We start from the raw sequence: 16,460 nt of genomic DNA on the forward strand, positions 1-16,460 counted from the left end.
CAAGTTTCCTGTTTTTTTAAGAATCATACCTGTTTACAAGCGAGTGTAACTGCAGCATTGGGATTCCGAATTTTATGTCCCTCATCTAGAATCACATAGTGCCAATTATACTTATGGAGGTTGTCTTGTAACAAGCGAATAGAAGAATAGGAGGTTATCAAGATTCCATTGCATGCTGCAATTTCACGAATCAGTTTCACCTGCAAAGTTTTTTTTAAAAATTATTAAACAGTGAAGGGTCTATTATTTTCTTGTATAACTAATACAACAGTTTTTTCTTCCTAGCATTTTTCTTACTGGTGCAGGGTCTGCTTTTTTCCCCCCCAGATCAATCAAATATTGATTCACTGGTCGCAACAGGAATTGACCAACCGGCTTGTCACCTGAGCTTGATGCCATGAGCTGAGAGAGAGGGACTGGCCCAAAGTCACTCAGCCAGCTTTCAAGCCTAAGGTGGGACTAGAACTCATGGTCTCCTGGTTTCTAGCCTGGTACCTTAACCACTAGACCAAACTGGCTCTCCTGACCAAACTGATCAAACCAGTTCAACAGTTGCCATATATTAAATTAAAAGCAAAGTCTTGTGAGATCTTAAAGAATAATAAGGATTATGATGATGATAGCATATCATTACATGGACTGTAGTCACAGGGGAATCAGCCACATGAAGAATTATATCACAAATAGGCATTGTAAATGAAATATAGAATGTACACGTCAGTGGTAATTACTTTAACAAAGCGGCCATTTGCAAAACCAAATATGCAATATAAAAAGCATGTCCTGCTCTACATACAAGGCCAGTAACAACTTGGGACATTTCCACAGACAACATTAAGTCAGTATTAACCCAACAGTGACCTCAGGCTGGATTCTGAAGTCCCATCTCCGAGACTGCCTTTTCCACATCCCTGGTCTGTTCCTATGACCATCACAAGGTTCAACCCTGGCCCAGATGGAGAGGGCCTTAAGCAAAGATGATCTATGACAACAGATGGCATTAAGTAACCACTAGGTTGAAAAGCACTCTGATAGAATGACTCAGGTGCCAAGAGATGGTAGATCAACCAGAAAGGAGGACAGCATGGAAACATTTGTCTTTTCTTCTCAAATAGCCTGTTGCTCTACTAATCCTCTACCTCCCTTGGTCCATGACTGAAGTTGTAGAAATATGCTTCTACCTGCCCTTAATCTACTAATGCACATGATGGTGGCTCAAGCAACATGCTCAAGCCACTTTAAACAGACAATAATAAGCCTTAACACTATTCCACCATTTTGCATCCCAGCCACAGCCTTGTTCCTATCCTCTTTCAGTTCAGAACTATTATCTCACTTTAGTTCATACCTAAGTTCTCATGAGGAAAATTTGATTCTGGAGAAGCCTTTGAGTTGCACATAGCTCTGGGGCCTCTCAAGATTCACACCCAGTAGGCTCTGCATGAAGTAATGTTTCATTTAACCATGGTTTGGTGATGAAACACATTGCACAAAGGCATACATTGTTTTTTTCAAACTACAACTGAAAAAAGTACAAAGAAAAGCTGGCAGGCAGAGAAAGGAGGATGCAACATAGATTATGCCTTGGGCATTTTACAGCTGTTTAGTGTGGTGCTTCGTATATTGAACAGCGGACAGATGGCATTATATTGCAGAATCTTGTGAAGAAGCAACATGAGTGGCCAACAAAGGAAAGCTAGTCTAAGGCAAAGACGACTTCTGGGAAAGCAAAAATCTCAATTTACAAATAATTCTCAGGCACAGAAGAAAACCAGCGCTATCAATGGAGCAGAAAATGACCCATTTGTTAGACCCAATTTAAAAGAACTGTAAATTTGCATTCACTTATTTGCTGGTTAAAGACAAATGAATGTATACAATATACACATATAGCACCTCTCATGAATGACTGCTGCCATCACCATATATTATGAGTTTGTTAGCATTAAGTCAATGGGGCCAGGAATATTGGGAGAAGGGAATTAACTTTGCCCAGCTTCAAGTACTGTTTGCGGCATGAGCCGGGGTGATTTTTGTGTGTGTGCACACAGTCTTTCTCAGTGTAGCTTGCTTGCTGCACCCCACAGAACTCAGTGGGGAGCTTCTACTGTACAGCACACAAAAAGCAAAACTGGAAATTCATTCTTATAGGATCACTTCGGTTCAGGGTTGTGGTAAAACTGCAGGTGGTCCAAATACATCTATAATTATGGAAACATATAGTTTACAACAGACAAGTCAAGTAGTCGTTGATTTCAAGAAAAGTACCCTTTTTTTTAGATTTTTTATCCTGCTTTTATTATTTTTATATGACTCAGGGAGGTGAACATACCTAATACTCCTTCCTCCTCCTATTTTCACCACAACAACCATGTGAAGTGAGTGGGGCTCAGAGAGAGTGAACGGCCCAAAGTCACCCAGCCGGCTTTCACGCCTAAGGCAGGACAAACTCACCATCTCCTGGTTTCTAGCCTGGAGCCTTCACGGCTAGACCAAACTGCCTACTTATTAGTGCAGCTAAGTAATCTTCATCTTATATTCTTTTTGACTGCATAAACCGACCATTAAGATCCGGACCAGCAATTCCAAAAACAAATGAGATTATAAATAAATCCAAGCTACAGTCCCAAGCTAAATCCCAAATACTTATTCTCCACCATGATTTGCAAATAAATTCTTTAAAATCAGACAATGTGATTTTCTGGATTTTTTCCCCCATTTTGTCTCTCATAGTTGAGGTATACCTATGATGAAAATTACAGGTCTCTCTCATCTTTTTAAGTGGGAGAACTTGCACAATTGGTGGCTGACTAAATACTTTTTTGCCCCACTGTACTTGTTTGCCTCAACAGGGATGTCTAATACTTCCTTCAAATTCTTTCTTTCTTTCCCATCCACAAAACAATGTAAGTTTGTTTCTCATGCTTTTCTTTTTAGCAGATAAGGTTACAATAGAGAAACAACACAGTACAGAGAAATACATAGAACTGAGAAGCCATTACTAAACATAAAGATGGCTGAAAATGTAGATACCTGTAGGATTCCAGAGACCAATCTAGTCCAACCCTCTCAGTTGTGGAATCCACTACTACTTCATCCTTAACAGACGGCCATCCTGCCTGTTTAAATACCATACTTTTATTTTCTGCTATTATTAGCCTTAAAGGCAATTTCTGAAAATTTGCAGTTTGCATCCCAACAAAAAATACATGGGTACCAATGTTTTTAATAAAAATACGTTATTTAAACTTCTCTTTAAAACGAGAAAAGGCCTAGCTTGCAGAAATCATTACTGAATGGATTCTTTGAAAATTCTACCTCAGAGAGCCTCTGTACTTCTGAATTCATTATCTGCTGACCAGGCCACAAATCTTCTAACGAGCTTTATTTATTGGAAGACCTCTTCAGCATCACAGTATCACTCTGTAAATTACATTGTCTCCAAAGGAGGAAATCTAAGTAGTAGTTAACAAAATAATACCAATTCCTCATCACTGGTGTTTTTGGTAGTAAGTCTCTTCAAAAACCACAAGGCCTCTTATTCAGGGAACAAATTTGTCACTTTTAAACCCTCCATCAGTGAAACTGTAATTCCAAGGCAGTTATGTTTTCAACTTACATTTATGCATCTTTATATCCTGGCCTGTGGCAATGGTCTCTGGCAGAATACTACAGAAATCTCTACTCAGACCTAGAACAAATCATCTCAGGCGATTTCAAATTAAAAGCTTGTAAAATATGTAACCTCTCCTAGATTTTGCAATTAATAGGGTACGTCTGCAATTATCCTGACTTACAGAAGGCTGCTGCAACGTTGTCATTAAAAGATGTTCTGCGAAAGTGCTGCTGTTATTACAGAGGCTCAGGAGACCAATCCCTCCTAGAGGGCAATCAGTGCAGTGGTAGAAAACAACATTCATAAATCACACTGTCAGGCAGCAGAGAGAACAGGAGCAGGAACACAGGCACATGAAGGCCATTCACTGTAGGCACAGCACAGCAGAGACCTACTCAGGTTTTACTGAAGCTGTAATTAATTAAAATTTCCTTCAAGCCAAAACTTTATTAAACAAGGAGTTGTGCTGACAATGAAGGAAAACACAGGAAGGCAATTCATCACGGCCACTTCTCCACTTCAGGTTAAGGTGATGTAAAATTTGCCATAAATCTTTTAAATACTGAAAAGGAAATGGGCTTGCAGGGTTCAGTGGAGAGGACTACACAATGTGTTCCCAGTTTGTACTTCCCCCTTTCTGCCACTCCTTAAATGGAAGTTCAATTCTGCTGAGTTAATTTCTTTATTAAATATTGTTCCACAACTGGTCCCATAACACCATGCTCATCCCATCAGAAGGGAGAGAGGCAAGATAATGGCAAATAAGAGGGAAGAAGTGTTAGGCTCGATGATTCCTGTAAAACCTTGAGCTTCCTTAATGACATGCTTTACATTTCTTGGAAATCAAAACGAACGGTAAAGCCTGTAAAATTTAGCAGGACATCATGAGATTTTCACACCATATATTTTACAGGATGGTTGGCAAAGTGGATCCCTGGGCTTTAATTTTAACATCAGTCAGTGGCTGGAATAAGGTATTTCAGAATTCAGCTGAATATTCAGTAGTTTGTATGTGGAACTATTCAGAATAGTTCCGCATGCAAACTACAGTACTGCTTCACCCCATTAAAATCCTGGCTATTATTAAGACCCTTGTACGTTCAGGGATCAGTGTCAATACATGCACCTAAAGTTGCAAGATATATAAGAAAATACTGGATTACAGGAATAATTGGGACCTTTTAACCAATGAAAACCTTGTATTATGCGATAATCCCAACTAAAATACTCCATACATCTGCTTGATCAATTGGACCTTTCTTAATATTATTAATCTTGATCTGATTCAGTTCTAATAGAACTTTTTAAAAGTTTTGTTGAATATCCTGTTCTTATATTTGTTTCACTTTTTATCTTAACATATTTATGGGTACTGGACACTTCAGAGATAACTTAATAAGAGTTGTTTGCAATCACCTTCTGACTGTGGATACATTAAATAGTATATTTATTAGATTTATATTCCACCTTTCATTAAGGTGATCAGTATGGCATATATAGTGCTTCCTCCTATTTTCCACACAACAAAAACTCTATGAGGTAGGCTGAGCTGAGAGAAAGTACAAGTAGTCCTTGGTTTATGTCCATTCGTTCAGCAACCATTCAAAGTTACGGCGATGCTGAAAAAATGGACCAGTCCCTTAAGATTGGGCCATTGCGGCACCCCTGAAATCATGTGATTGCAGGCTCATGATTACGACATCGCAGGGAGTCACAGTCATGTGATTGCCATCTGCAATCTTCCCTACCAGCTTCCCACAAGCAAAGTCAACGGGGAAGGCGGCAGGGAAGGTTGCAAGTCACTCTGGTAAGTTGCTCCTACCTGCCCGCAGCCTCTACCAGCACTCCCAGGCCCTCCCTCAACTCATGCGCAGCCTGCACTGGGCCTCCCAAGCCCTCCCCCAGCCTCCCTCACTCCCCTGCACTCATTACCTGGGACTCCCACCCTTCCTGCTTAATGACCTGTGTATCTTGGGGTTATGACAGCAACCAGGACTGCCATCGCTAAGCAATGCAGTCACGTGATGTCACACTTTATGACCACATCGCTTAGCAACGGCAATTCCAGTCCCAATTGCCATTGTAACCTGAAGACTACCAGTAGCCCAATGTTACCTAGTGACTTTCCATGGCTGAGGACAGATTATAGTTTGGTTCTCCCTGCTCCTATCCAACACCTTAACTACTACACCAGGAATGGGGATATTAATTATCATAGTTTGGACTTGTCTTACTTCTGGCAGAGTTTGGACAAAAATCCTGAGCACTATTCTAGTGATTTTAGGCAAAATGCTACGTATATATTAATATGCTCTTCTTGGCTGTGTTCCCCATTAGCTGAAATCCATTACAACATCAAGGAATGTCAGTTTCTGCACATGAGTGATTGCCAGAATAACTATGCAATACTGGAAGAATAAACCCACATCTAATTTACAGCAGTGGATTGCAGATATGCCATTTATCAACATCTAAAACAATTTTTTTACCCAATAAAACCTATTTGACAATTGGTATTCCCAAAACAGAGGAAAGAAACTATGTGCTATACTACCTCAGGCCTGATCCTCCAATTGAGAAGGTATTAGAGCTTGGTTCTATTAGGAGCAGAGAATTCTAGTGGTAAGAGCAAGACTGGCAGAATAAAGACTATCAACATCTCTCAACCTCCTTCCAGGATGCAGGGTATTACGAAGAATAAGGACAACCATGGTATCACAAGTTACCAGTTTTTACCACCAGATTGCATCAGTGAAACATTAATACTGGATGACCAGCTATTAAGCCTGATTGGGGTAAAGTGTCTGATGGAACTCATGGTCTCATTCTATATGCTCTTACTTACTTACTACCTTCAGATGTACTCTGAGAATCAGATAGCCAGAAAGTAAGTACTGGTTCATCTACTGAGGGCAGAACCAAGCTTGGTACAATTATATTCCTGTTACGTGAAGGAGCAAGGGTGGAATATATATTGGTAGGGCTAACTACTAGAACTCCAAATAGCAGCCAAAATAGAGGAGTTCATTGACCAAAGTGGAATGCCTGAAGCAAAGATGGCAAATGCACCATTCCAAAACTATGGAAAGACATTCCACAATGGCCCTATTTCTTGTGTAGCTTCTGAAGGCTATGAAACTGAAAACAAAGAGACATGCCTTCTAAGCGATAGTAGTCCCCTAGGAAGAAGTGAGGAAGGATGAAGTAGGAAGAGATTTATAAAAGCAGTTTCTGCTAGCCTGACTTACACCACAGTGTGATCTTTAATATGGCATGCTCATGGGACATGACATCAAAGCAATGTAGAATCTTAAGGCACCCCACAAATAAAGCAAATCCCCCCTCCAGGTCAGAGGGCTGTAACTTTACGCATATCCCCCTTCCGAAAAAAGAAGAAACAGCTAAAATACTGATTATGAGTAACATTCATGAGTAACATTCAGAAAATGTTGATACAATATTTGAAATAAATAAGGATTGCTCCTATATGGGATTATTTAATAAATGCAAAGAAAGCTTGAAAGGCTGAAGTTACAGAATAAGGAAAAAACAGGTACCTTTTTGTTAGGATAAGAACCTGTCTCGTGTAAAATTGCAACTCTAAATGGTGGCCACCACATATGGAACTCTTTCACCCACTGATGCATTACAGTGGTTGGACACACAATCACTGTTGGACCCAGTCCTCTGAACCTGTAACAGAGAATAGGAACATAAGAGTTAAAAAAAAAAAAGGTTTTCATTATCTAAGCTAAAATATTAACTGGCCACTTGTACAGTATAAAAAAATAATTTGCTTATCAAATGTATCAGAAATAAAGGGCATTCTTATTGTACTCTTCACTGAATATTTCAGGGGATACACACAAGTGAAAATATCTGATGCCCACCCTTTCAGAAAGTTGCTAAAAAATTTGTATACTGAAAGACCTCACTGAAGGGTACTACGCATTCCTAAAGGTAAAGTTATGGCTCAGCGTAGCAAAATTGTATTTTACTATTGTTTTATAGACAGCAGCTGCCTAGTGAGGTCTTGAAGCAGAAAGGTAAGTACAGTATGCACTTACCATGAAGACTCTTACCAGTATTATGTCACAGACACATCCAATAAGAATAGGTTAACCCACTACCACCCAGAAATGGCAGGAATCACAATGTAACAACAATTATTGTCTTGTAATAGCTTCTGGTTCCAATTACAGTACTGAATTTACTTTTAAAGTAAACAAAAACCAAAAGCTAAAGTAACCATTTCCAAGGAGACAGGTCACCACAAAACCACAGGCACTTGCTTTTCTGCTAGAATTACACTATAAATCAGAGTATCTCATCCATGAAGTATTAGTATGAGTTTGAATGTTGCTAGTACACCTAAAAAGAGGCCTTCATGATAAAGCATCCAGGATGCTCCAGTGTCAGCAACTTGATTGCCACTCAGTCAGACTACAATCCTGTCAAGCTAGAACACCGATTTTGAATTTGCTGCATTCATTGCCATTAGACTTCCAGGTCCAATTCAGAGTATTAGCTATTACGTCTTGCCAGAATTAAGTTGACGATAAGTGGGCAGCATTAGAAATCAAGTAACTAAAATAAAGAATAGAATAGAACAGAACAGAACAGAACAGAATCTGATACAGTGGGGCAAAAAAGTATTTAGTCAGCCACCAATTGTGCAAGTTCTCCCACTTAAAAAGATGAGAGAGACCTGTAATTTTCATCATAGGTATACCTCAACTATGAGACACAAAATGGGGAAAGAAATCCAGAAAATCACATTGTCTGATTTTTAAAGAATTTATTTGCAAATCATGGTGGAAAATAAGTATTTGGTCACCTACAAACAAGCAAGATGCTTGGCTCTCACAGACCTGTAACTACTTCTTTAAGAGGCACCTCTGTCCTCCACTCATTACCTGTAGTAATGGCACCTGTTTGACCTTGTTATCAGTATAAAAGACACCTGTCCACAACCTCAAACAGTCACACTCCAAACTTCAGTATGGCCAAGACTAAAGAGCTGTTGAAGGACACCAGAAACAAAATTGTAGACCTGCACCAGGCTGGGAAGACTGAATCTGCAATAGGCAAGCAGCTTGGTGTGAAGAAATCAACTGTGGGAACAATAATTAGAAAATGGAAGACATACAAGACCAATGATAATCTCCCTCGATCTGGGGCTCCACGCAAGATCTCACCCCGTGGGGTCAAAATGATCACAAGAACGGTGAGCAAAAATCCCAGAACCATACGGGGGGACCTAGTGAATGACCTGCAGAGAGCTGGGACCAAAGTAACAAAGGCTACCATCAGTAACACACTACACTGCCAGGGACTCAAATCCTGCAGTGCCAGACGTGTCCCCCTGCTTAAGCCAGTACATGTCTGGGCCCATCTGAAGTTTGCTAGAGAGCATTTGGATGATCCAGAAGAGGATTGGGAGAATCTCATATGGTCAGATGAAACCAAAGTAGAACGTTTTGGTCTAAACTCAACTCGTCGTGTTTGGAGGAGAGAGAATGCTGAGTTGCATCCAAAGAACACCATACCTACTGTGAAGCATGGGGTGTAAACATCATGCTTTGGGGCTGTTTTTCTGCAAAGGGACCAGGACGACTGATTCGTGTAAAGGAAAGAATGAATGGGGCCATGTATCGTGAGATTTTGAGTGAACACCTCCTTCCATCAGCAAGGGCATTGAAGATGAAACGTGGCTGGGTCTTTCAGCATGACAATGATCCCAAACACACCGCCCGGGCAACGAAGGAGTGGCTTCGAAAGAAGCATTTCAAGGTCCTGGAGTGGCCTAGCCAGTCTCCAGATCTCAACCCCATGGAAAAGCTTTGGAGGGAGTTGAAAGTCCGTGTTGCCCAGCGACAGCCCCAAAACATCACTGTTCTAGAGGAGATCTGCATGGAGGAATGGGCCAAAATACCAGCAACAGTGTGTGAAAACCTTGTGAAGACTTACAGAAAACGTTTGACCTCTGTCATTGCCAACAAAGGATATATAACAAAGTATTGAGATGAAGTTTTGATATTGCCCAAAATGGGGGGGGCCATTTTGTCTCTCATAGTTGAGGTATACCTATGATGAAAATTACAGGCCTCTCTCATCTTTTTAAGTGGGAGAAGTTGCACAATTGGTGGCTGACTAAATACTTTTTTGCCCCACTGTACCTTCTCCCTGAAGGTACAGATGGCTCCTATCCTACTGATGTTTCACAAAATTGCTGAAGTAGTATTGTTTCAGTACCTTTGGCTTTTAGGGTAACTGAAGGTATTGTGTGCTTATGAAATTTTCGATTGCTTACCAGGTGTTTTCATAGTTTTGGGGGTCTCTCTGCTTTTTAGTGTATGACTTTATTGTGCCTTGTCCAGAGTCCTCCTTGATTGAGTGATTAATACAGGTAGTCCCCAGTTTAAGAACAAGTTCTGTTCCCAAGGTCTGTCCTTAAGTCAAGTTTCTATGTAAGCTGGTACAATATTATTGTATAATACTGTATAAGTAATATTGTATAATGAACTCAAATCACTGCGCATTTAACTCGAATTTTGCTACAGTGGGCTCCATTCTTAACTATGGGTCAACCCTGGGTTAAGAATTACCAGGATACAGACCACCCATAGTTAAGAATGGAGCCTATTGTAGCAAAATCTGACTTAAATACACAATGATTTGACTTAAATACACAATGGTTTGAGTTCATTATGCAATACCACTTATATAGTATTGTACAATAATACTGTTCCAGCTTACATACAAATTCGACTTAAAGACAGACCTTGGGAATGGAACTTGTTCTTAAACTGGGGACTACCTGTATGGGTCATCCTTAAACCAGCCGTTTTTAACCCAGGGACTACCTGCATTGTAAACAAATAGAAATCCCCTTTCCAGTTTGGTGTGAGGAAACATCAGATAAAGGGACTTGCATAAGCTAAATTGAATGATGGGATGGATGAGTGGAAGAGGCAGAGATTTATGGAAAGAGTAGAACCTAGTAGAGTACCCACCAGATCTACATGTTTAGATTAACATCTGATTGAAGTGGTGGGACTGGACCATGTAAGCACTTAACAGGGCTTTTTAACCTCTGCTGAACAAATGAATGGACAGACAGAAACTTACATTGTTTATAAACTGTGACCATGTCCAAAGATCCTTTTATGTCTAGTAAGTGGGGAATAATAACAATTGTCTGATGCTAACCATGCAGCAGATGTATAGACATTATGCCACTCTCTGATGACAGGGCAAAAGTTCCTAGGTCTGTGAAAAAGAGAATTAAGTTGTGAAATGAATATCATTATTGTTGCTCTTCTAAAAAGCACAGCTCTGGCAGATGTGATTCCACCTAAGAAAACAAAGAGATTCTGACTTCAGTGGCACACAAAGTAATTTCATCTAAGCTATAGACAACTTTGCGCCTATACTGTTAGACTACAGAGCACATGCATCCTGAGGAGTGGTATGAACTAAGAGGCCTGGAACTTATTTCTGACAGAACCAGAGAGAAAACAGAAGCTTAGCTGTGTAGAATACTGGCCCTAGATCCAACTTAACCTGCAACATACTTAAATAAATTTACACCAGTTTGCAACTGCAGCAATGGGTAAATGTCTCACATAGCACTTCATAGACAAATATCATAGATGGTCTTCTAGAATAAAGTTTGTCTACCTTGTCAGGATAATCATCCCCTGTGTGTTGAAACCAGACAGCCAGGCAGAGTAAGACCAAACTCTGGGAGAGGACACAAGATACTGCCAGAAGAAATTAGAACTCTCAATCCCTGGGAACCAGAGTTTGTATGGCACAGGGCTAGGACATGGGGGGCTTTCTTTGTCCTGATTGTGGAAAGCATTTTCTGGAAATGAGGAAAGGTGGAAAAATACGAAGGAGATTTGTTTAGTGGCGCTGAGTATGCTTTGAAGATGCTGTAGTGAAATGGACAAGACACAAAGTTCTACCCTTAGCAGCAAACTTGGGGTACCGTTATGTTGGGAATTTTAATGGACGGTTCCTTGTCATTTCAACGGGTACTGTCTATTCTGACTACAAAGCATGTGAGCTTTAGACCGAGTAGGAAAGAGAAATTAAAAAGGGAGAATAAGACAATAAACTAGATCTAACGAGCATTGAGTCTGCCATATTAGAGTGCTTGTATCTTGATACAATCTTCCATATACTAACTTTTTATGCTCCCCTGCACCCATCTACTGCTTCCACCCCTTCTTTTTGGTTCTCACTTTTTATATATACTTTTAGTTTTTAATTTATATATCTTTTATATCTTCTGTCTTTTTATAATTATTTTTAGATTTTCATTCTCACTCTTGATGCTTTATGCTTTTTTGTAATGACTGTACCCCATCCCCTTCTGTTGGTCTACAGCTGTAATAAATATGTGTTTTGATGACAGAGGCAAAGTGAAGCTTTTTATTTAAAAAGAAAAAAAGACAGTAATGAACTGAAAATACAGAAAGTGGAAATTTTACACGTCAGCATAAATAAATAAAGAAAACATACAACTCAAAGTTCAGCAATGAAACTGCAGGCAGGACCACAAGTTTTATTAAGACAAAAATATACTCGACATGATTCCTGCCCTTCCTGGGTAGCCAAAATTAACCCATTATTAAATGCCTTTTCATTATCAAACTGGGAAATACAGTAATTGCTTCATTATATATTAACATAAAAAAATGAAATGGAAGTGTTGTCTAGTTACAATCTTTCATCAAATTGATGTAACATCAACTGCTACATTTTCTTTTACTGTTTCTTGTGAGTTTCCCTACCATCATGCTTTTCCCACATTCCACTTCCTGGCATTCTAACACTTGCTCATGATCCTGCTTCTTTTGTCCATTTTTCTACAGAATCCTCTCTTAGTTCCATTTCCTTTATGTGTCCTCATGGGAACATGGCATCTACAAATGTAACCAGAAAACAACTTTTACACTACTTTCTTAGCATCCCTTCCTTTCTTATGAATCAACAGTTTCATTATTTTTCCCTTTAAAAATTATTAAAGAGTGCAGCTGTAATGCAAATAATTTGTATGCTATCTTCCTGACAGTAAGACTATTAAGGAAATATCAACTTTTCAAACAGTGAATCAAATGGCCCAAAGCAGCAGCAGCAGCAGCAGCAGCAGCAGCAGCAGCAGCAGCAGCAGCAGCAGCAGCAGCAGCAGCAATAATAATATTAATTTCTTAAACTTGTATGCTGCCTCTTGGATTCTTTCTGGCTTCTCCCCCGTAAACAAACCTCACCATTTTGCTACTAAAGATAATGGATGGAGATGAACAGTGAAGCTGCTGGAAAGGTTTTGGAGCGTATGAGAGCAAACCATGGAGCAAGTGCATCCATAGGGAAAGTCAAAAAGTCAAGATGGCAGGGGTGACCACATGATCAAAGCCTGGTCCCTTTTTTATGTATGTCGTCTCATGCGTATAAAAGGAGACAGGATTTGGATCCTGCTTACCATCTTGACTTTTTTTATTACCCTGTGGATATCCCTACCATGGGGTAAGGATATGATACTTCACATTCAATCTCAAACTTCATAACTATACTTTGTACTGAACTGTGGTTTGCTGCAGTGCTCTAGGAGAGAGATCATACTAGTTAGGTTATCTTCTTACTGAACTCTCATAAAAAAGAGTGTCTTATCACTGGCACCCTGGGAAAGTAACATGCCTCTGTTGTACACATAATATGAATGACTGAATGCTGCTCTCTCGGATTCCAGGTAATCGTGATCCTTTTCATGAATGGAAGCTAAAGGATATTAAAGTCGTAAAACTGAAAGAGAAGTATATAGTCCAATCCCTGTTCTGTAAGTGAATTAAAATTAAACCATCCCCAACGAATAGCTGTCCAGACACTGCTTAAGTGCATGAAGAAAGAGGGAGTCAATCATAGTCTCAGGTAATCGGTTCCACAAACTGCTTTTCCTTTTAGGCAGCTGTCAAATCAATCTGCTTGTCTCCAGGCTGAACATGCACAAAAGAATTGGGACAAGAGGCAGCACTTAAGTGTTTTTGGGAACCCACCGGCCATTCCATTATAGGAACATTCCTTTTTAAGATATTGAGCATTTTTTCTCCTCTCTCCCCCCGAACCGTTATATACCTATTGTAGGTGTTACACTGAGATTCAAAGATTAAAAAGTGCAGAATATCACACCATATTCATCTGGTGTGAACAAAACAAGCTTCAGGGGCTGCAAAGAGCTCTGGGATTGGAGGTTCCCAAATTTTCATATAAATCTTTATTTCTCTTCTCAAAACTTGCTGCAATTTTTTAAATTCCATGCTAAAACACAATGCCTATAACTTGGCAAAATACTAAACATGTGGTCAGACTGTGACGCAATAAAGAGTCACTACTACTTCTCATGGTTTGGCAGCTAGGTTTCTATTTATGCAAACTATAATTGTGTCTGCTCTTTTTTCTTATCCTTGTCACACCAGATTCTGTTTGTGGTCTACAATTCCAAGATCCTTTTCATAAGTATTCTTATCAAGCTATCTATCCTCTCTGCTACATACCTGAATTTGATTTCTTTTCCCCTTAAGAACTTTTCTGTAACAGCATCCACACTGTAGAACAGCTTCCCTGTAAAGATTAAGCTAATTCCCTCTTTCTTGTTTTTTTTGGGGGGGGGGAACTTTGAAGACCAAGATATTTCAGACAGTCTTCTTCTGATTTGATGTTGCTAACTTTATCTTTAATGAAGATAAAGTTACATAGACAATATAACTTTTATAGTTATATTGTCTATATAATCAATGAAGCACATCCTGACTTCATTCTTTGGTTTTCTCAGTCATCCAGTGTGCATCAACTATAGTGTCTCATGTTCCTTTGCCTTTTCTAAAGCCAGCTTGAACATCTAGCATCTCTTTTTCTAGATAGGGCTCTAATCTGCATTGGATGATCTTAAGCATTATTTTGCTACCATGTGAAATTAAGAATATTGTACAACAGTTTCACACTCTGTTAAGTCTTCTTTTTTTTTATATTGAAATGTAGATTGACCTCTTCCAATTGGTTGATCATTGTGTCATTCTCCAGATTTGCTGGCATAGCTTGGTTAGAACATTTACTGAATCTTCTTCTGTTGCTTGCCATAAATCTGTAGGTATCCCATCAGTTCTTGTAGCCTTCTGATTTGGCAACGACCGGAGCGCTGATCTAACTTCATATTCTAGTACTAGAGGTTCTTGTAAGTAAGGAGTATCTTCTAAGGTAGTGGTTCAACCACTGTGCTGCAGCACATTTGTGTGCCACAAAAGGTCTGCAGATATGCTGCATCAGTGAGCCACAAGTAAATGATGGAAAGTTCTGCAGTCAGAACCCTGCCTCCATGATCACCAGGGGCAGACTGCCTCCATTTCTTCTCCTGAGTCCCAGCAACCTGTGACATCATGGGACTTTCAGTTTCACACCCTGAAGTCCCCCCTATAAGATATATGACTGCACAAATTAGCATCAGCCATTAGATTAAAAAAGTTGAAAACCACTGTTCTAAGATATCTTGGATACTGACAGCTCTGCTGTTCAGTATTTCAGTATACTCCTTCTATCTTCGTTTGAATCAGTTACTATCTGTCCATTGGGTCCTTTAGCATACCAATTCAAGGTTGGAACCTCCTTCTGAGCTCAGAAATCTTTTGAAAAAATTCTTGTTTTTTCATGTCTTTTTCCATATTCAGTGTCTTTACAGATGTTGTTTCTTGTCTTTTCTAACAGCTCTCTGAAAGTCTTTGTTAAGGAACTTTGTTAAGTTCCTTTCTGAGATTTGATACCCATTTGATACCTCTCTCCAATCTGATGAGGAACCACTGATGAATACTCCTTGGATATAAAGTTTGAGCCAGATTGTTGAATAATCCACTTCACTATCATGTCATTCAACCCATCCTTAACTAGTCTGCTAATCAGAATGCCATCTGATACTTTCCCTAATGCCTGCTATAATCAAGATAAATTATCTCTACAGCATTCCCTAAATCTATTAAGGAAGTTATCAAATCATAAAATGATATTATACTTTGGCAAAATCTTTTTTCCCTAAATTTATGTGTTTACAGATCAGTATCAGGTATTGATGTCAGACTGACAATTCTAGCTTCCCAGATCCTCCCATTCCCATTTTCGAAGACAGAGACACTTGCCTCATCCAAACATCTAGCACTTCTAGAATTGTTCAAAGATAATGCATATATACAGTAAGTTCCTTCAGTACCTTAGGATGTAATGTAGACTTAAACTAGAAATTAGTTCAAATAAGTATTCTCTGACCATGTCTTTATCCCGAGCTTCAATCTACAGGTAGTCCTTGATTAACAGTGGTAACCAGGACTGGAATTTCCATTGTTAAGCGATGCAGTCATAAAGTGCAACATCACGTGACCGCATTGCAGTCCCTGTTGCCATTGTTAACTGAATTGTTAGGCAAGGACCCACCCTGATCCAAGCCATTCCCAGCCCACTAAGACTGCCTCCTCTTGAACTCCCCCCACCTGCCTATCTCCTCATTTCTGCCCTTTTGGTCTCCCCAAACAGCAGCACTCCTCAGCAGCAGTGGAGGTGCTGGTGGCACTGAGGCTGAAGTAGAGGCCCAGGACCTTTAGCAGTCTCAGCCAGCCGCTGCCACCCCCAGGCGTCTACTTCAGCCCCAGCACTGCCAGCGCCATTGAGGAGTGCCACCTCAAGTCCTGCACCATGGCCAGTCACCCCAACACAAAGCCCCAGCTGCCCCTGCTGACATGCACTCTGCCAGCCCTGCTGCCCCCAGCTGACTTTCACTGTCTACTTCCTCCTGCTG

General features: G+C 39.9%; 1 protein-coding gene across 3 annotated transcripts in view; it reads right to left on the reverse strand.

Annotated features, from left to right (window-relative positions):
• ERCC6 (ERCC excision repair 6, chromatin remodeling factor) overlaps positions 1-16,460 on the reverse strand; it is a 74,767-nt gene that overhangs the window by 25,649 nt on the left and 32,658 nt on the right. For all 3 annotated transcript variants that reach the window (XM_088139410.1, XM_088139411.1, XM_088139412.1), the window contains exons 8-9: positions 7,174-7,309; positions 30-200 (exon numbers count right to left, since the gene is read on the reverse strand). In XM_088139410.1, the coding sequence (XP_087995536.1) occupies positions 30-200; positions 7,174-7,309 (307 nt within the window). The remainder of the gene's footprint in view (positions 1-29; positions 201-7,173; positions 7,310-16,460) is intronic.

This window comes from Python bivittatus, unplaced genomic scaffold (assembly GCF_059951505.1).
Source record: "Python bivittatus isolate LINGU-HERP-01145 unplaced genomic scaffold, Pbiv_v1 ctg000210_np1212, whole genome shotgun sequence".
Classification (NCBI taxonomy): Eukaryota; Metazoa; Chordata; class Lepidosauria; order Squamata; family Pythonidae; genus Python; species Python bivittatus.